The 20,820-nt window shown below is 41.0% G+C and overlaps 1 protein-coding gene across 1 annotated transcript; it reads left to right on the top strand.

Annotated features, from left to right (window-relative positions):
- Window positions 1-11,505: 11,505 nt before the first annotated feature.
- LOC309670309 (WD repeat and coiled-coil-containing protein) lies at window positions 11,506-18,643 on the top strand (the record flags this gene model as incomplete). Its single annotated transcript, XM_082481189.1, has 3 exons — window positions 11,506-13,368; window positions 16,076-16,193; window positions 18,292-18,643. The coding sequence occupies 3 exons, from the start codon at window positions 11,506-11,508 to the stop codon at window positions 18,561-18,563; spliced, it is 2,253 nt and encodes a 750-aa protein (XP_082337315.1). The 3' UTR covers window positions 18,564-18,643.
- Between the last annotated feature and the right edge of the window lie 2,177 nt (window positions 18,644-20,820).

Genomic DNA, 20,820 nt, shown 5'->3' with positions numbered 1-20,820 from the left:
ATATGCATCCTAGTATACTTTTAGGAGTTGGTATATCTTTACTTAAAAGTACAATCTGCTTCAAAGTAAAGTTAAAACTTACCTTACATTTTCCATAACTCTGCTGCTAAGCGTGCAGCAGTCTGCTTTACTCTTCGTGGTTTCTTGTACTAACCCACTCCTTGTGAAAACACTAACAACAGAAGTTCTACATGCCAGAGAGGCTTTTTCTTTTCTTTTTATTTTGAAAACAATTTTGTAAAAACAATAATGAAACAATATAAAAATTAAATGCAAGAAAATCAAAGTCAGCTGAAATTCTGCTGGCCAATCTATGATGCTGACTTTGCACAATGAAATACTACTTTGATATGCTTCATAATAGCTAAAGTGAGAGATCACTGCAGGAAGTGTATAACGTAGGTCCTGCATGGCCCTCAACTAGTCCTTCCCTCTTTTCCTCTACTACTCCAGCATATTATTATCTATACTTATGTGAAAAATCTTAAGTATCCTGGAGCGTGTCCAGAGGAGAGCCACGAGGATGACCTGAGGGCTAGAGAACCTCTCCTATGAGGAGAGGCTGAAAGAGTTGGGGCTGTTCAGCCTGGAGAAGAGAAGGCTCTGGGGAGATCTTATTGTGGCCTTCCACTGCCTAAAGGGGGCCTACAGGAGAGCTGGGGAAGAACTTCTTACTAGGGCATGTAGTGATAGGACAAGGGGCAATGGCTTTAAACTGGAAGATGGCAGGTTTAGATTAAGCACTAGGAAGAAATTTTTCACTTTGAGGGTGGTGAGGCACTGGCACAGGTTGCCCAGAGAGGTTGTTGAGGCCCCATCCCTGGAGGTGTTCAAGGCCAGGCTGGACGTGGCCTTGGGCAACCTGGTCTGGTGGGAGGTGTCCCTGCCTATGGCAGGGGGGTTGGAACTCGATGATCTTCAAGGTCCTTTCCAACCTAAACCATTCCATGATTCTATGATTTTCAACCACTGAAATAGTATAAATACTATCATCAAGCCTAACTTCCTTTCCCCTGATTCTCATTTTTATCTAGTTTTCTCAGCTTGGACAATGAACATATTTTTAGTCATTTTTACTTTCAGGTTTTCCTGTCATAACAGAACCCCACAAACATTGGGCCATTTACCCCATCCAATATGTAGCTGAAAAGCCCTTTTCTGTAACCTCAGGCAGTGCCAATTATTCTTAAGTAACTCCTGACACGTTTATCTAACTTGTTCTTAAAAAAACAACATATAGTACCAGATTGCAATTATGAAACAGTTCAGTCCTTTAGACCTGCACTCAACTGACCTAATTTTTAAGCATGTGAAGTCAGGCAAGGTAAATCCCAGGGGTTATGCAATTTCACACCTGAAAGTATGAATTTATTTTCCATTGTCCCACACAACGGAAATTAGCTTTTTTAGTATTAGTGTTTGATATGTTAATATGCATTTTATATATTTACATACATGTTAATCAGTTAATATTATGGCTTCATTTTTCTGACAGACTGAGGCCATTGCACAATCTTTACGTTAAATGCAAATTCACTTTGCTGAGATTCAGTATTTCCCTGCTGGTGCTATTATCTAATGGACAAGTAGAGGACTGCCATTATCTCTCAGCTAATGACATTTGGGTACCTCTTATATGAGTTCCCAAAGTGCTCAGTGCAATTCAGCCTCTGCTTGCAGCGAGCCAATACTGTCCTTGAACTTTATGCCTCCCTTTCCTCCACTATTATTTGACACATATGTGTGAACAGCCAGGTGTGATCAAATGTTTGGAGGCATGTGGTGCCAAAGTTCAGTACTGGCACAGAAAGACTTCCTGCACAGGAGGTGACATTTGCAGTGTTATATGGGCTTGCCGGTTAAAACCATTAGTACTCGACAACCTCTGTCCTTTGGCAAGGATCCATCCCACTTGTCAGCAGGCACCATGATATCTTAACAGACGAGGGAGTACGCAGCCAGGAAAGCAGTACCTCTAAACACAGACAAAAATGAACCAAGACTCCAGATAAATGCAAACCACTAGTTCACTTTAGAGGCAACATCACTTCCTTCAAATCAAACATTTAAAAATTATAAAAGGCAGTACAGAAAGACACAGTCCACAAACATTATTTAAAAAATTAGTACAAAATTCACAATAATGTAATAATTTCAGCAACCAAAGAATAAACTTTTGCCATGTAGGAAAAGCTCTAGTGTCCTAATTGAAATTTAGCTGCAGGATGCTGAAGTGAAGTTTTCCACAGCGATACTGGTGAAAGGCCTTCTCATTCTCCACTGCCCCATGTTCGTTCATCCTGCAGTCGCTGGATGGAAATGCATGGACCCAAAAATTTACATGGCTAAAAATACCTACCAAAACACTTATAAAGTGGATCAGTTTCTCAGTTCAGCCTACAGCTCAGCTGCACAGTTGTGCCAGCATAGTGGAGAAGGCATCATGAGTCTTAAGTCACACCAACAAATTACTAACACGCCCATTGCTGTCATATCTCATACCTTTATCTATCACTGAATTCTGTGTCTCTGTAATTATCAATAAATTTACTTTTAAGTTTAACACTTTATTGCATTTTACAATAACACTAATTGTCAATAACACTAATTGTCTTTACACTTTACCTACCATAGATAGCATAACCGACACATAACAAACTAGTCACAATTTTATTTGTAAGTGTGATGCTAATTGTTTTCCTTGTTATCCTTCCTTCAGAAACTTAGTTCACCTAAAAATAAGTCAAATAAGTCAAAAAAAGTGTAAGTCAAAATACTGGCTCCACTGCAAATTTCTGTCAAAATTTCCCTTGAACTTCAAACAAGTCACAATTTCACATTCAGTTTGTAAATATTCTTATGCTCATGTAACTTGTATCCAGCTGTCATCTCCATTTCCATGTCTACCTTTCCTTATTAACATTTTATTTAGATATCAATGATATTGTTATCAAGACAAAATGTAGCTACACAGATCTACATTGATACACTGTTATCTCAAAACACTTGTACCTGTTAATAGCATAAAAGAAAACTGTGCATGATAACAGTGTGCCTGAAATGCAGGATTAACCTAAGAAATAGCAAAGATGAAAGTAGTGCTTTTGCAGATTAGTTACATAAAAGGAAAACAAAAAAGGCAACAGTAGGAGACAGAAGCATCTAGGACTGAATTGTTTACTGCCACAAGAAAGGGTTCTCACAGCAAGATATATGAAGAAGGAGAAAAGATGTCTATACACAGTGGCACAAGTAAAAGGGAACTCCAGGTGCCTACTGGAAAGACTGAGATTTGAACAGTCTCTCTTGTATGATATTGTTAAATATCTGTAAGGATGTGATTTGTATATTAGCTTGGTTCTAGACTAACCACAGTTACAAGGATGTGTAATTTAAAAGAAGATAATATTTGTTTTGAAGAGGTATGCCTGAAATGTCCTTGGAAAGATTATGCCAAAGGAACACTGTCATGTCAAAAATCCTCATTTACAACATAATTCTTTACGCAAATCAATTTTAAAACAGAAAGACTCTCAAAAGGCTATCTCATTTTTAATATATATGACGTTATTTTGGTTTTGCATGTATTTATGGTACACAACAAACTGTGTGACTAGTCAGGAGACTAATTTTTACTTCATAGCACTTTCACAGCAGTGCAAGTACATTCGTTTCACATAGAGCTTTATGCTAGTGGACTGAAAGGTCCATTTTTCTGCCTCAAAGCAGAGATTTTGACTATTCATGGTTTATGTCATTTGTCTTTTGCAGCTGTCTGTTAAATACTTGAAAACTATGTCCATTACATCTCCCTTTAGTCTTCTTCTCTCTAAGCAATACCACTTCTTCATTTTCTCTCATAGACATCCACCCTGGACCTTTTGTTGCTCTGCTCTATGCAAGCATCCAGTAAACTGCGGCAGTTAGTAGAATTTAGTTGAAGGCCTGTTTCAGAATGTCCTGGTTTGAGGTAAAACAGAACCAATTTTGTTCAGTAACTTCGCTTCTTAGCTGGGCCTCTTCTAACTACTGAAATGAACTGCATATTGTGCAGACAGTGTTCACTCTCTCACAACACAGATATAGAAAAAGCACTGGTGTAGGTTTTTACATACAAAAAAAATGGGCTGTCACAGCATGAACAATTGCAGGGGGTGCAAAACATCCCTGTATGAGTTTTCTGCATTGCCTGTGCCTGCTTCCCAGTGCAGACAACAATCAACTGTTTGAAAAATAATTTGGACAACAGCCTATTTATCTTTTGTCTCTGCAACAACCAGCAAAGTGTTGGACCTGCTGAAGTCCAACCTGCTAAGGCAGGCTTCAGGAGACACAGAATGGTAGCTGCTTTAGGAGATGAGGTGTGGTAGATACTGCTGCAGAGAAAAGCAGCAATTCCCACTCACTCTGTCACTGTCCTAATCCCAAAAATTTTCACTGATCCTCTCCATTCCTCAAAGCCTGGAGCCACAAGGAACCCCCTGAGAGACCTTGTGGTACAGAGTACAAAAATCAGTTTTGCCTACACTACGGAAATAGTGTGACCCCTTCTGGCTTTACTCAGCCAAGCAGAACAGACAAGATACTCGTGTCTCACACACAATAAACCTGTTCATACATCCCACAACAATGTCTGCCTTCTTGTTACAGCATGGTCTCGCACACAATAATCCTGTTCACACATCCCACAAGGATGTCTGCCTTCTTGTTACAGCATCATATTGACTCAGGTCTAGGTAATTTTCTGCAAAATTGCTCATCTTCTATTATCTTTATTACTAATCACCTCCCCAAATCAAGAAGAAACGTTTTTAATTTAATAACAAAAAGCACATAAAACATCTGTACCTTTTAGCTACTGATCTTAGGCTTTACCACATCATATTTTAGAGGTCTAAATTACACGAAAGTGCCTCATTAAGTTTTCCCATTAAGAAATATGATGATGATGTCAGCTTGCTCAGTCAGTAGTGTCCATAACTTGGATGGATCTTTTTTTTTAGATGATGCTTATGAAGTTAACAGGAAGTATCTTCAAATGATTATTTTCCCATATAACATTACATTCTTTGAATGTGTACATATTGAATAAGAGCAAAGAAAAAATCTGCAGAGTGCATAAATAATAACTCTACAGCATGTCTCCCCATCACATCCATTACACCTTGTTTCCCTGCCATTCTTTCCCTTTAACAGGTATTCATACCTCTTCTTTCTCAGACTGTCCTATATTCTTATTAATGTTGTGTTTTAAACTAATTTGAAAAGCAGACACCCAAATGATAAAACAAATTAAGTTATGAGAACGCAAATCTGTTCTTAGTGCAGGGACTGAGAACAGATTTGTGAGACTGTTCAGTGTTTAAGGATAAGCCTGACTCAATGTAAGCAAATATTTTTAAACGACAAAATGTGTGTTTTAAATGAGCATGACCATAGCAAACAAATTCTGTAATGTCAGTTTTTTAAACACTTTTATTTGCATAATTTCATTTCCCCATTTCTACCTTATATACATCTCCTAAGGGTTTTGCATCATTTAAATCCCTGAAGTAACAGCTGCATCATATATATCAGCAGTAAACAGCTTGAAAAGTCTAGGGGAAAAAAGAAAGAAAACAAAAGATGGTTATTAGCATTACAGCTACTGAGAAATAACTGCTGTGGCTACGCACATCATGGCTGTGGGACTAGCTGTGACTAGTGGCTACTGGCCAAGTAGCCTACAGCAATTTTCGTGCTGTTCTACATTGCGAAATAACCAGCCCGTGGCTACTCAAATAAGATACAGACTGTTGGGCATGGAAATAAACATCTAGGTGCAATAATAACTACCTACACACCATCCCAGCACTCTTGTAGGCTGAGACAATTCCATTTCAATCAAAATATTATGCAACTGACCATATTTTACAGATTTGCAAATAACTACAAGTTTTGCTGATATTTTTAGTTCATTTGTAGAACTCAATTAGCCTTTACACATATAAGAGAATTTACATGATGAAAATAAAAGTCTTTAAAAATATTTATTTGTATAATTATAGGCATAGGAAACAAAAATAAACATTTAATGTGAAAATATCTTGTGAGGAATTCTTAAGTTGTCATCTCTCCACCTGAAAAAATCATTTTTAAATGTTTATTTCTGTATATTAATATGGATGGTCAATTTAAGTTTATATGAAAGCAAGACTCTTTGAGAGATTACAGGAATATAATTATACTCAGCAAACTGTTACTGTCTAGTAAAGCCCTCTGGTGGCTAACTCTGCCTTAAACACAAGGGGAAGAGCTCAGAGCCATCTCTCCGGTGCCGGGCACTGAGTAAAACGCTACATGGCCAGCCTCACTGATGAAACACGTCCCTAAAAGGTTTCTTATTTATAGGCGGCTTGACGACTTTCAAACCACATCACCATCAATCTAAAAAAATCACAGGGTATATCATTAGTGCCTTAGGACGTGTATTTTTCACTCTTATTTTTTACCCATGGGGAGAATGAGATTGAAAGCACAGGCTCTGTCTTACCCTCTGCGAGGCACAGAACCAACCACCCCAGGCACCTCCTATGCCAGTAACTGCTGCAATACAGTGCTGAGTGTTCAAGCTTATGCAGTCTTGCAGAGAGAAGGGAGCTGAACTGGAAAACTGGAAAACAACCCTTACTGACCCACCAGGTGCGACACAGGCACAGGCAAGAGGGAGCAGAAATTCCTAGTGCTGTTCCGTTCTTATAACTGTGCTAAGTGTGTACTTCCCACAGCTAAAAGAACAAAAGCAAATAAAATGATCGCCATTGCCATCTCTCAAGGAGGGCCCATCTCTGCTCACCTCTCTGAGAGGCATAATACGCTAAGGCCCTAACCATGAGAGTGTATTAACATATATTGTGAACATAATAGTAAATTTCTACAGGAAATTTTTCAGATTTCCTTTTCAATTCTGGGCTAGTTTGGGATTGTTCTCTATACAATTGCACCCTGCCTATTGTTAATGACAGAAAAAGGAAAACAGAAAGGAGAAACCATAACTCTGTGTGTGTGTGTGTGTGTGTTCATTTTTTGATAAATTCTCATACACCTGAAAGTGTATTTGTGGAGCAACATAGAAAAGCTGGCATTTGGATCCACTGTTTATCCTTCTACACTAAAAATCCAACCTTAGAAATCTATTCGTTATCTTAAAAACTGTTTGTTTGTTTGTTTTTAATTTACTGCAACTCATAGCATTAAGTGCACGAAGGTGGCTCTTTCATTTCAAAAATACAACAGTTGAAACAAATCCTATTCTCCACCTCCAGCCTTTCCTGCCTTTATCCCATGGCCACTTCTCCTTTGCTGAAAAAGCTTCCAAAAAAAAGCTAGAAACTAACTACTTTCAGTTTGAATGGCAGGAATTTCTCTTCCACAAACCTTTTCCAGTATAATCACGTAAAAGAAGAGTTCTTGCTCCTTGCAGTCCTTAAAACACACCCGTCTACCTTTCAGCATCTCGCAGGTGCCCTGTCAGGTATAAAACAGTCGAATTACATTGAGCTTTTTCAGATTGAGACAGTACATGGAATTGTAACTTGTAACCCACAGATGCATAGATACCTTCACCTGCATCACAGGCCATTGAATTTCATCTAAAACCCATACACTGAGCTCAGAAATTAGTCTGTGACTGCCACAAAATCTGCATTTAAATAATATGTCCCTGAAAGCCACCAAGTTTTAACTTGCAGATGCATGTAGAGGATCTGCTCTGTTGGTAGTTTGTTCGAGTGGTCAATCAAACTCACAGCTGTGCCTTAATTATTTGAATCCAAGCATGGCTCTTGTTAAACCTTCCTTCACTAACTTAAAGAACTATTTATTTGATTTTTTTTTTTTTTCACTGTAAAGGCAGTCATGCAATATAGCCAAGTCACCACCTAGTGTTCTTCTTTCGGTAAGTTTGAGCTACTTACATATTTGACCTTGCAACCATTTCAAGCATTTTGTTCATACCTTTGGCAGCTCTTTAAGGTACCTTTTCCAGTGCTTCAACAACCTTCAAAAATATGGGTTTCAAAAAATGTACGATGATCAGACTGCTCTGCAGTGCTAAGTAGTGATAAAGTGGCACAGTCTTGCAAAATAATTAACTTTAAAAAAGGCCTCAGAGACTTAGAAGTTATGCCCAGTGCAATAAATCAGGACCAAAGAATTTGCAATGCAGTAGTTCTGTATCGTATTTATATGCTTTCTCAAGTGTGACTTCCCAAGGAAAAAAAAAAAGGCACAAAACAAAGCAGGCATATATCTCATTTTGCATCGTTATCTTGCACAGAAGGATCCAAATAACTCTTGAAACTTGCATGGTACGTGCCCCTCCCGCCCTCGGGAGCGACGGAGAGGACAAGTCGCTGTCACCTCAGCAGCGGCGGCTGTTGGGGCGCCCTGAGGAGACGGCGCGCGCCACCCGCCGCAGGGGTGGGGGAAGGGGCGGGGCGGTCCCGCCCCTCCCCGTTGCCTCCTGGGAGCTGTAGTTCTACCGCCCACCCCTCGTAGGCGCCGCCTGCGGGGTCATAGAGCTCAGGCGTACCCGGCTAGAGCGCCGCTGCCCGCCCCTCCCGGCCGGGCGGTGCTGGGGCTGGGCATAGGGGAGGCGGGACCGGGCTGCGGGCGGGAGGTTTTTGTCACAGTCCAGCGCCCCGCTCCGCTGCACGGCGGCGGGGACCGCCTCACCGGAGCCGGGCTGAGCTGGCGGTCGGGTGAGGCTGCTGGCCGTGGCGGGGAGGAGAAGGAGCGGGCGGGCAGCTGGTGGGAGGTGGGGAATATCGGTGCGGGCGGGCCCGCGAGGGGAGCGGCGGCTCGCTGGTGCGGGCGGGTGGCGGCGCGGGGGAAGCGGCGCGGGCGGGCGGGTTTGGGCGCTCTGTCTTGTCCCCTGCCGTGGCCGCCCGGTGCCCCGCCGCGGCGGTGGCTGCCGGAGTGTCCCCTGCAGCGTCTCCTCCCTCCCCCGCCGGCTGCCCAGAGGAGCTGGGGACAGGCGCCGTGTTTCGCCGAGCACTCTGGCCTGCCCGCAGGGCTGTGGCAGCATCGCCACACCGTCTGCCGGGACGGGGCGAGGGCATGAGGCGAGGCCAGGGGCGGCTGCGGAGGAGCTGCCCAGCGGGGAGGAGGCGGTGGCGGCACACCTTGACAGCCTGAGCGCCATGGCCTGCGTGGCTGGAAGCATGGAACATCCATGGAACGCGCGGCTGGAAGCGGCGGTGCGCTGCGGGAAGGGGGGTTTGGGCACCAGTTGACTGGAGTGTGATGACCAGTGGGTGTTTTGCTGCTTTTGCTTTTCCAGGCATCGTGTGAAACATCTCCTGCATCAGGGGAAACTGTCCAGATGGCCCAGGAGGCTTAGTATCTCGGCGTATCTTCTGGGGCACTTTATCATCTCCCTTCCATTGGTAAGTATTGCCCAGCAGTGTACACGTGATTCAGAGTCCTAAAGAATGAACAACTAACGCTTTGATTTTCCCACAACCGGTGGTTGCTTAATGAGATCGAGGTTGGTTATACTGGAGTTTAGAGGAAAGCCAGGTAGATGGTGAAGTTGATTGGGAGGTATCTCGAGTCCTCTCTTGCTTGAGGCAGGATCCAGTGTACTTAAACTTATCCCTGACAGATGTTTACTTAATTGGCTCTTACAGGTTATGAAATTCATGCAGTGCCTTCTCCCCCCCTTCCAAGGTAACCTGCTTCAATGCTTAGCTGTCATATATAGGTAGAATTTTACTTAATAGCTGACCTGAATCTCCTTTGTTGAAACTAAGCTGATTATTATCTTGCGCTATACAAGTAGACCCGGAGAACAATGGATCAGTCTTCTTTTGTCAGCAGCCTGGTGGGTGTTTGCAAGTTTCCACTCACAATTTTCTCCAAACTGAGTGAACCCACTTCTCGTGTTTCTCTGGTCCCTGAGCTCTGTTAAGCATTTCCGTCATCCTTGGACAGTTAAACTCGGTACTGTAGTGGAAATACTGTTAGCTCTGAGGAAGGGAGGTAATTATCTCCCTCATTTATGGCATCCCTCTTAAAAGCATTCTAGAATGGTCTTATTTGGCAACATTCTCACATTACTGAGATACTAAATTTGTGATCCCCTGTAAACCAGATTCTTTTTTGCTATACTGCTACCCAGGGAATTATTCCTGAAGAGTTATCCATGTAGGTTTTTTTCTTTACTAAGTATATTATTTGCACTTGTTACTAGTTTGAGAAGAAGTTATTTTATCTTGATCATCATAACATAAATTTTTCTATCTAATTTTTGTCCTGAAATCCGCTCTTCCAATCCCCTTCTTCCAAATTTGGGATCATCCACAAATAGTTAATTAAAATACCGAGTAGTGCCAGGCCCTGCACATTGTTATGAACCCTTCCAGTTTGACAATTTGACTTTCTCAAACACTGCTTGTTTCTTATGTTTCCTACTAAAGCTGCAACTCATTCTGTGCCATGGCTGTGCAGCTGAGCCAAATCCTACGGAAAATCTTAAGAGAGGAAAACATCAATTCCTTTGGATTGGCTTCTGTGCACAGAGTAGGGATTGCTCACAGCTCAAAAACTAGAAATATGTGTAAAATCCTGAACCCTTCTGAAGTTTTGGTGCCTTGCATATGGCTTCTGGATGTCCCAGACACTTGGTTACTGATTACGGAGAATAATAATTGCTGGCAGTTTCCCATTCTCCCTCTTGAAGCTGTTATGTAGAGAGAATTGAAAAGGCTTCTCTTGAGACATCAGGCGAATCATGTAACCTATTTTTTCAAAAATGCTGGAATGCAGGTTTTCTGTTGTTTTATTTTCTGCCTATAAACCAGTAATTCATATGCAGTCGTTGTACAATTTGTGCCTTGGGTGGATGGGTCTGTTCCTCTGCCATGTTCTAAGTTCTTTTAAATTCTTTTTTTATGCATTTCCTCAGGAAAATCTGCTTTGATCCTAACTTTCTTCAAAATTGCATTTGCTTTTTTAGAGAGCTTTCTGGAATAACTATACAAATGCCTCGTTCTCACCCACTTAATACAGGATCAGATTTATAGATAATGCATTAATGCTCGGTTATACTTGTAAGGGATTACTTTATCTGATCACAAATGGTCCATGAAGCTGAGAGTGAGAGGCGATATTTTGAAAATTTTTAATACTGAAGTAATTAAAAAATATTCTGAGAAGCAGCAACCTGTCGATTAGAATGAAAGAACTGGTCTTGTGATGAAAATGCAGCAGACTAAGCCTGTGTAAACAGCAAACTTTCTTTCTCTTAAAATTGCATTTCACTGTGGAAACACCATAAACAAAAAGTTCTATGGTTGGGGATTAAGCATAGATGAACGTTATGTGTATATTGACTTCATTGGAAGGAAGAGTCAGCATCGGCAGGGTCATAAGATAAATAATCATATAGGTGTTGCCCTCTATCTTCTACAATAACTTTTTTCTTTTTTGTCTGATTTGTTTAGATGTCTCACATTAAAAATCATGGAGCTAGGAAAGGCGAAGCTTCTGAGAACTGGCCTTAATGCCTTATACCAAGCAATTCACCCTGTGCATGGCATTGCCTGGACAGATGGGAAACAAGTGATACTAACTTCTTTACACCTTCATAATGGAGAACCAAAATTTGGTGACTCAAGTGTTGTCGGTCAGTTTGAACATGTCCATGGACTGTACTGGGGCCCATGTCCCCCTGATGCCCCAGCTCTGCTCGCCGTTCAACATAAAAAGCATATCACCGTTTGGCAGCTCTGTTTTAATGCTACAGAAAGAAATAAGCTCTTAGTTTCTCAGATATGTGACATCAGTGAGCCGTTTCCTGTGCTCCCCCAAGGCTGCGTGTGGCATCCAAAGAAGGAGATCTTGGCTGTGCTAACCACACGGGATGCCTCCGTCTTACACTCTGTTCATCTCAACAACTCCAGAATTAAAGCAGATATTAAAGGCAGCGGTCTCATCCACTGTGCTTGTTGGACAAAGGAAGGCAACCGCTTAGTAGTGGGGGTAGGCAGTGCCCTTCATTCTTATATTTGGGATGATGCTCAGAAAACACTGGATCCTTGTTCTTTTTGCCCCATCTTTGATGTGGGAGGCTACATCTGTGCTGTAGAAGCAACTCTGAATTTCCAAGTTGCTGTTGCCACTGAGCTTCCTCTAGACAAGATCTGTGGCTTAAATGCTGGTGTTGCATTTGAAGTTCCAGCGAGCATTGAAACAGAGTCCTTCCCCTCACAGTCCAGCTTATGTGGTGAGGAAGAGTATTCCATGGATGGGGGGAAAAAGTCACTGGACTCTGAGAAGCCCTTGTCTGTTGTTACATCTCCTGTGGATCTAACTCACATACTTTCTAGCAAGCAGGGTGCTGATTCCAGTCCTCTTCTTCATCTGAGGCCCAAGGACTACCTAACGGGAAGTGGCCAAGATTCTTCACACCTCATCTTGGTGACTTTTGAAAGAAAGGTTACCTCTACCAAAAAAGTTAGCATCCCAGGCATTCTGGTTCCTGATATAATGGCGTTTGATGCAAAAACTCAAACTGTATCGGTTGCCTCCAATACTTGTAACGTTATTTTAGTCTATTCACTGACTTCATCCAATTTACCCAATATTCAACAAATTCAGCTAGAGAAAAATGAGAAACCAAAGGGTTTGTGCTTCCTGACCAATAAATTATTACTGATACTGGTTGGAAGACAAAAGTTCACTGACCCTGCATTTCTTCCCTCTTCAAGATCAGACAAATACATGATCCGATTGATGATTAAGGAACTAATATTTGAAATGAGTCCTTCAACCTCTTCATCAGTTAGTGGAAGCTCCAATTTGAACCTTTCAAACATAGCTCATGATCTCTCTGCAGATGTTCACCCTCTCAGCCATGGACTCTTGATACCAGATCGTGCTGCCATTCAGTCCCCAACCAGCAGAAGGAAACTCATTGAAGAAATTAAGAGTCCTGTTTATGAACAAAGCTTGTTGTTGAACGTGAGTGACCTCAAAGATAAAAAGATTTCCATGAATTTTCCTCCAGGTCTTGAGTCTCTTGATGCTGAACCAGTTAATCGGACTGTGGCACTGTCTGCCACATCGCTGGCGTTTTCTAACAAGCCAACATCTCCAAAAAGGCAGGCAGATGCAGCTTCCAAAATACCAAATTCTTACAAGAATAACCTGTTAAGTGAAAAGGAGGCGAGTTACTTTTCAAAAAATGTAGAAAAACTGTCTAGCAACTTCACAGAATTACAGCATCATGTCTGTGAATTAACTGAGCTGCTAAAATCTGGGAAGAGAAATCTTCCAGTCTACCCATCTTCTCAGGAACCCGCTTTTATTAACATCACCTGCCAGGTAATTTTAATATTGGAAGCCTTAATGATAAAATCTGTGTATGGATGTATGTTCTTTGTATGGATTTAAAACACAAACTCTTGTCAGATAATGCTCAGGAAGGATGACATCCTGTGAATGTTTAGTACGGGCAAATTCAGTATGTATGAATGATCTCACTGCATGCAGGTGAATCCAATAGGAGTCTTATTTAGACTTATTTAGGCTTTACGTAAGCCTGGCTTGGTTTTGTTGTCCTTCTTCCCTACTGTTCCCGTAGTTACATCTTAATCCCTATTTACAGTTCTTTTAAAACTACGTATTTGTATTTTTCTCTGATGGGAGATAGAACGAGGGAAATATTTCAGGTAATTTTTTAAACTAAACTTAAACTAATGTATCTAAAATTATTCCCATTTCAGATGGATGCTGTAGTAGTGCTTTCATTCTTGCACAGCTATCTGTACCAGTGGTAAAACCAGAGCATTTCTGGAAAAAGACGACCATTATCACGTAATGGTCAATAAAATTAGATTTCCATCCTGCTCCTGCAGGTGAGACTAATGTTACAAGTCCCACTGCTCTGCAGGCTTTCAATGTTTTTGAAGCGATGTCCTGTTGGGGAATGTGCAGCTCCCTGTCCCCCCCTTGCGCGGGGCTGAGCTCGTTGGCTCTGGCCCAGGCAGGCCTACCTTCTTCAGCCCAGGAGCTGGTGGGACTCCAGAGAACCCACGTGTGACGGTTCAGTTGCAGAATTAAAGACTTGCGTGAAGTTCCAGGAAGGTAATGTTTTTCATAGGCAACTTCTGAAGCTTTCTGTTTAGAAATTGAGACAAGTGAAAATTTCCATGTATGGGAATTGGTGTCAATCTCGCCTCTTCCTGTGGTGACAACTGAAATAATGAAGACTGAAACAAAACAAAACAATGAAAAGCTTTGGCTCTGAAACTGAGCTGTTGCTAATTAGTATTGGGAGCACCATCTGACAAGGAAAGAGACCCTTAGGGACTCAATAGATAATTCCATTAACATAGCTTACAAATGGATTTAAAATCAAATTTCATGTGAAAGACACTTTCCTTGGCTGAAAGAAGGCACTTCCAAATCTCATGCTAGAAAGTGTAAGTTACCTGATTCTCAAAACATGGCACAAATCTGCTAGGTCTCATTTAGAATTCAGATTAATAAACGTCAGTCAATATTCAAAGTAATTTAAACTGCTGTTTTGCTTTCAATAAGCTCTTATTTTTCAGGTTTATTATTGCAAAAAATTATTCTCAACTTTTGTAGCATTGAACTCTTAGGTCCTAGATCATATTCCCTCACTCTCTTCACCGTTTTCCATTGCAAACATTTAATAATTGTAATAACTGTAATTTTTCTAGCTCTCTGAAATCTTAATTATATGTGGGGCATTACTCTGAAAAGCAAAAGTTTCCCTCATCAAGTCTGGTGTCTCGTTTATCTGAGGTGCTTGTTTAGAAGCCTACTTCAATTTGAGGCGGCACAAATTTTTGTTACGTTTTTATATTCAGCTCTCTTTTTACGTGTAGTTTGAAACTGAGTTTCTTATCAGCTTGTCTTGGTGTTCTGCGAGCTAGATCAGCTACGCTTGCGTGGGGGAGCTTCGCAAATTAAAGTAATGCTACAATTTTGCCTACATATTGTGATCACTGATGATTTGTGGCAAGCAAAGCATTTGACTTTTGAATTACAAGTGGCATTGGAAATTCTGGCAGGAAATGCTGTGTTTTAACTTCAATCAGAGTATATTTGATTGGGAAATCGTTACCAGGCAAACAGGGATCCTCACCTCGTGCACTGAGCCCTGATCCTTTCTCTACTGCCCAAGCTATTAGCTGTATTTTACAAAATATCGAGGAAACCCAAAATGTCCCAAATGAACAATGTCTTTGAGAGGGCAGTGTTCATCAGTGCAGGGAGCAAAGAGCATGTGTGCATCTCCAGCCTCCCCCCTGCTACGCACCCTCCTTGTGGGTGGATGGGTCTGTCCACAGCATGGAAAGGGAGTCAGAATTTATCGTGGTTTTGTCATGACCCGGAGATGTTATCAAGGCTTCCCTGGGAAGCGATGTGGTTGTGTGAATTTTATCCTACACAAAGACAGAGTTTGTATTTTTTGGTAACAACTGATCTCTCGCAGATTTTTAAAAATGCTTTGCTTTGCCCCGTGGGGGATATTCTTTGAAGACGCTCTTTGGATTTTATGGCTTGGGGTGGTGATGGTCAGAGGTGAGACAAACAAGCCCTTCTCATTCATTAGTCCATTTCTCGTCCCACACATTCATGGACAGGAGTTCTCACCTCTTCCTAAGTTGTGCATCAGGGAGGGGGGAGGATGGAAAACCTGCAGCTTTACAGACTCCCCAGGGAAACGTCCCTCACCGGTGGGAGGGTGAGAGCCAGGATTGCGCTGTGGGTGAAGCTTATGGTTGCTTCAGCAGCAGTGTATGATTTCCTCTCCTGTCGTTCTGACACGTGCTGAATTAGCAGAGTTACTTGCTGCTATCACTCACAGATCATCACTTTGAGAGCTGAGACTTGAAAGTATAAATCTTGCAAATGGGTCTGAATGAAAGTAGCATTTGACTTTCTTTAAATGATGTAGTTGAAGGCATGTCTGTGATCCTGTTTTGATTAATGCCATTTTGACATCTCTGCTTAAATATACATCATGCTATCTAATGATTCTTTCTTGAATTTACAGAAGCAGCTTTCCAGAAGTGATTCAGATGAAAGACGAGCTGTTATTCTTTGTGGTGGTAAACTCCGTCTAAATATAGTCCAGCAGATATTCAATCTCTCTCTTGTAGAAATGCAACATGGTATGTTGTAATTATCCAATAATGCAAATACTTCAAACACATGCAACATTCTCAGTGAGCAATAGCAATATCCAGAATCCCATCTGGAAAAAAACCCAAGGAATACATAATGAAAGATTATGAACAAAAGCTTGCTCATTTGTTTTATAACATAAAGCTTCTTCTCTGGGCTTCTACTGAGAAGAATTTTTACATCGTATTAAAAAAAAAAAAGAGCGGACTTTGATGTATTGATACCCCCTTAGCAAGTAGCTAATTATACAGGAAAATTACTGTCACCGAGTATTTTATTTGTTTCCAGCTATTCTAAATAGAGAAGTCTGAGTAATGAGGAGATTAGAGTTGACTGGTGGTTTTGGAATACAGTTTTCTATATTTTAATCTGTAGTTCCAACATCTGCTCTCCTTTACCAAATCCTCTGTTTTTTTTGTAAACACAAAAGTAGCTCTGTAAATTTTAGCAGTGCATTCCACTTCAGTTTTGGCTGTGAAGAAAACTACCTTTCTTATTGCTGTGGTCTTCTCTGCTGTTACCTATTTATCCCACGCAGGTCCTGCGTGTCTGTGTGTGCGTCAATCCCAAGTGTCTTGCTTTTGGCAAAGGCAGGAAACACACTTATGGGATACGATCTCCCACCACTGCGGATATTCTCTGAACTGTGTTCCAGCTACTTCCCTACCCTGTCTGCTGCCTGCCTACTTGCAGATTACTGAGCATCTATCCCAAAGCCTTAAGACTGCTCTTCTTGCCATTGTGCAAGTCTTTTTTTTCTTCAAGTAGTTGTTGGAATATATTTAGTATTCCAATAGCTAGATAAAACTGTAGCGGGATAATTCACTAGCGGTTGAGTCTTGAAAAGGTCCTTACCATTTATCTTACGTTACCCGTCGCAGGATCAGTTACCTGCATTGAAACACGGTGACTACTTTAATAATTTTGTGACACAACCCAGAAACGTGTGATAGATGCAGTGATAACAGTTGGCAGTTTTGTAGGTACTGATTTCTTAATTTTTCAGACTGGAATTTTATTTTGAGCAATGAGACTTGAACAACAACTCTTTCTGGCAAGAAAAATGGCCCCATTGCCTATGTTAGTTTCCATTTCTCATTTTTAGCTTAAAAATGTAAACTTAACAGAATTGGTTGCCCAGGAATGAGTAATCATCACGTATTTACTAGATAAATTTTAAAAGCAAACAGTGTTACTGTAGGTTTCTTTATTAATTTTACAAACATTACTAGATAAATGGGCAAAGTAGGAATGGTATTTTCAAATTCCTGAATTATATTGATTTTAAAGTTTGGTCCAAAGGAGACATTAACCCAAAAGATTAAAGGGTTGCGTGCTTTTAAGCTACAATCTTCTCATGACCTTACTTGTGATAGGAAGTTACGTAATTTAAATTTACAAACAGCTGGAAATGTTTCTCTGAATTCCCTCACCCCCACAAGCTCCATTTTATTTCTTCATCAACTTGGCAGATACAAGTATGAAAATTTTCTGGTTTATATGAATTGGTCGGTGTTTTGGATTTGGTAAATTATTTCAAATTGCAAAAATAATGCTAATGATGATGTGAAGTCAAATAGCAAATGGACCAGCGAGGTGGCATTTGCACAGTATAGTACAGTATTTCTTCCTTGTGTTTATTGGAATTAATTGTATTGAAATTACATAATAGAAGTGGTTTCTAAATTGGTTTTATGATATTAATTTGTCATTTAATTTAATAATTTTCTGCTTTTTACAGTATCTGCACAGCTTAAGCACTGGGAAGTATCTTATGAATACCTAATTAAAAACAAGTCTGGATGCTTATGAATTCTATTCAGAATTTCATTCCTCCTCCTTATTTGAAGCGAGCATTTATTATAGTTTTGTCTCCTAGTGGCAAAATCAGTCAGAAAGCTCTTTCTCGTAGTTGTTAGCTGTCTTTTATTTTTGAGATTATATCACCCCAGACTTTTTTTTTTTCTAGAAAAACTGTAAACATACATAAACATTTAACTTTAATTTTAGAAGAAATATGTTTTATACCTTAAACATACCTAATTACAGGAAAACTTATAAACAGATGTTTATGTGTCTTCACAGGTTCATCTTGGATTGTTCTCACAGCGGACAGTGAGGGCTTTGTTCCGTTAATGTTTACATCCACACAGGAGATAATTGTAAGAGATGCCAGTGCAAAAGGCTACAGTGCCCGTTCTTCCAAAACTTTGGACATCATCAGTTCTACGGAAGGGTGCAGACCTGCTTCTTCTGAAAGTCTGGATATCACGAGTTCTTTGGAAGTCCTCAGAGACTGCTCCTCCAACACTTTAGACAGCAGCAGTGCTTCAGAACAGCCCAGTAGTAAAATGTAATTTTTGACAGTGTTTTTTTAATGCCCATCTTAACAATGGGCGACTTTTAAATTTACTGTGTAGGCTGCAAATTCTAAATAAGTCTGTCTCAAATCTCTGATTTCTGTAATTTTTTTTGTTGCATATCACTGTAAATTATTTATTTGATCCTTGGAAACATTAACTTTTTTTTCTACTGAGCAGTGTTTTTTAAACATGCCTCTTGCAGTATAGACCAAGTCTTCTTTGTATCGGTGGTTGAAAAGGTGTATTCCTACAAGCTTCCGAGCTAAAGTTTCCATCTTGGTTTTTAATATGTTGGTGTTTTTAGATGATAGTAAACTTACATAATAAAGAAACCCTTGAAAACGCTGTGTTGTCCAGCATTTCATCACTTCTGTTGAAGCCTGAACTATCCCACTGTTGGTTAGAAATAGTGCCTACAGAAGTGCGTGTAGTTTTGTACTGGTGTTACTGAGGGTGGAAGTGCTGGTTTAGGTAAATGGAGCTTGGGACAAAGTATGGTCATGTGGAATATCCATAGTATGCAGAAGCAAGACCCTTTCCCCTCCTGCGCCCACCAATAATACTTCTCTGTGTGGATTTGGGGCAGTGGCTGTCACGTGTGTCATCATTTGTGGTGGGTTGAGCCCAGCTGGCAGCTGAGCACCACCCAGCTGCTCCCTCACTCCCTGTGCAGGACGGGAGAGAAATGGAAAGGCAAAAGCAACAACAACTCATGGGTTGAGACAAAGACAGGTTAATATGTAAAACAGAAGCTATGTCAGCAAAATAAGGACTTCATTCAGTACTTCGTAGGGGCAGGCAGATGCTCAGCAGCTTCTGGGAAAGCAAGACTTCATCATGTGTAAGTTACTTTGGAAAATCAATGCCGTAACTCTGAACATCTTCCCCTTTCTCCTTCTTTTCCCCAGTTTTTATTGCTGAGCATGACATATGGTGAAGAGTGTCCCTTTGGTCAGCTGGGGTCAGCTGTCCCAGCTCTGTTCCTTCCTGGCTTCTTGGGGTGGGACAGAGCAGGAAAAGGAGAAAGTCGTGAAGCTGTACAAGCTGCTCGGCAATAGCCAAAACACGGGGGTGTTACCAACACTGTTTTGGGTACGGATCCAAAGCACTGCACAGGCTGCCGTGAAGAAAACTAACTCCATCTCAGCCAGGCCCAGAACATCATTATAGGTGTAAAATTATTTTAGTTACATTTGAATAACTAAACATTCGCTAGTTACTATTTCTAAACATCTCTTGTCTTCATATTGATTTTTTTCCCCTGTTACCTTTCAAATAATACTGTTAATACTAACAATACATCTATTTTAATTTTCATAGCTAATCCATCTTCAATACATCTGTTTTAATTTTCATAGCTAGCATGTGCTGAATGGGGAGAAGGGAAGTCAAATAACCCATTACCTTGAGAACATCCGATTTAAAGGCTGACAGAAGGAAATGTTCTATGGGCTTTTGTAGTGAGAGAGAGAAAGAGAAAAATGCAAAGGTGAAATTTATGAAACCAGCACAAGTTTATGTAGCATGGATTGTAGCACTGCAGACAAGACAGTAATCCAAGATTGCTACCCATAAAATTAAAGCATGATAACATTAAGCAGTTTATCAGGCTTTCACAGTGGCACTTACTGTGTGAGAAGGAATCGCGTGACAAGATTATAGAATTGGAGCTGCTGTCTCAGGACTAATATAATCTCTTTTTTTTTATTGCCTGTTTGGGAATTTAGCCGCTGTCAAAAAATCATCTGTCCACAAAATACAATATTAAAGACACAACATTTGCGAAAGCTGCAAAGAGCACTCGGTGTTGTGTGGTGCAACCAGAATTTAACAGCTTTTGATGAACAGGGGAGGAGGACAACAGGTAAAATAATTTGGCGACTGTGGGCTTCATCCTGTCCATAACAAGCACCTGTTCTCAGTAATTGCCACTGTTCAATGAGGAGGTGGTCCGCGATCACCGTTACTAGAAAGGAATGGAATTCAGACCCTCAGCAGTGGGTGCGTGTCCAAAGCAGGCTGGGTGCTGGGGATGCACTGTGTTTCTTCTCAGCTGCCTGACGGTCCTCTTCCACGCCAGTTCCTGGTTCCAATGTCCCACTAACCTGCAGGACTGAGCGTTCCTGGCTCTGTGGGAACCCTCTACCACCTGTGCTGTCCCATTCACCCCGGGAGGGTGCCTTGAATGCCGCGTGCCTCAAGTGCTGCTTCTACAATTTCATTTTGGAGCCAAACTGCATATAAAAATCAG

This window comes from Vanellus vanellus (assembly GCF_965231255.1).
Source record: "Vanellus vanellus genome assembly, chromosome: 3".
NCBI lineage: Eukaryota > Metazoa > Chordata > Aves > Charadriiformes > Charadriidae > Vanellus > Vanellus vanellus.
Note: the sequence above shows the minus strand (reverse complement) of the source record. Positions and strands in the feature narration are given on the sequence as shown.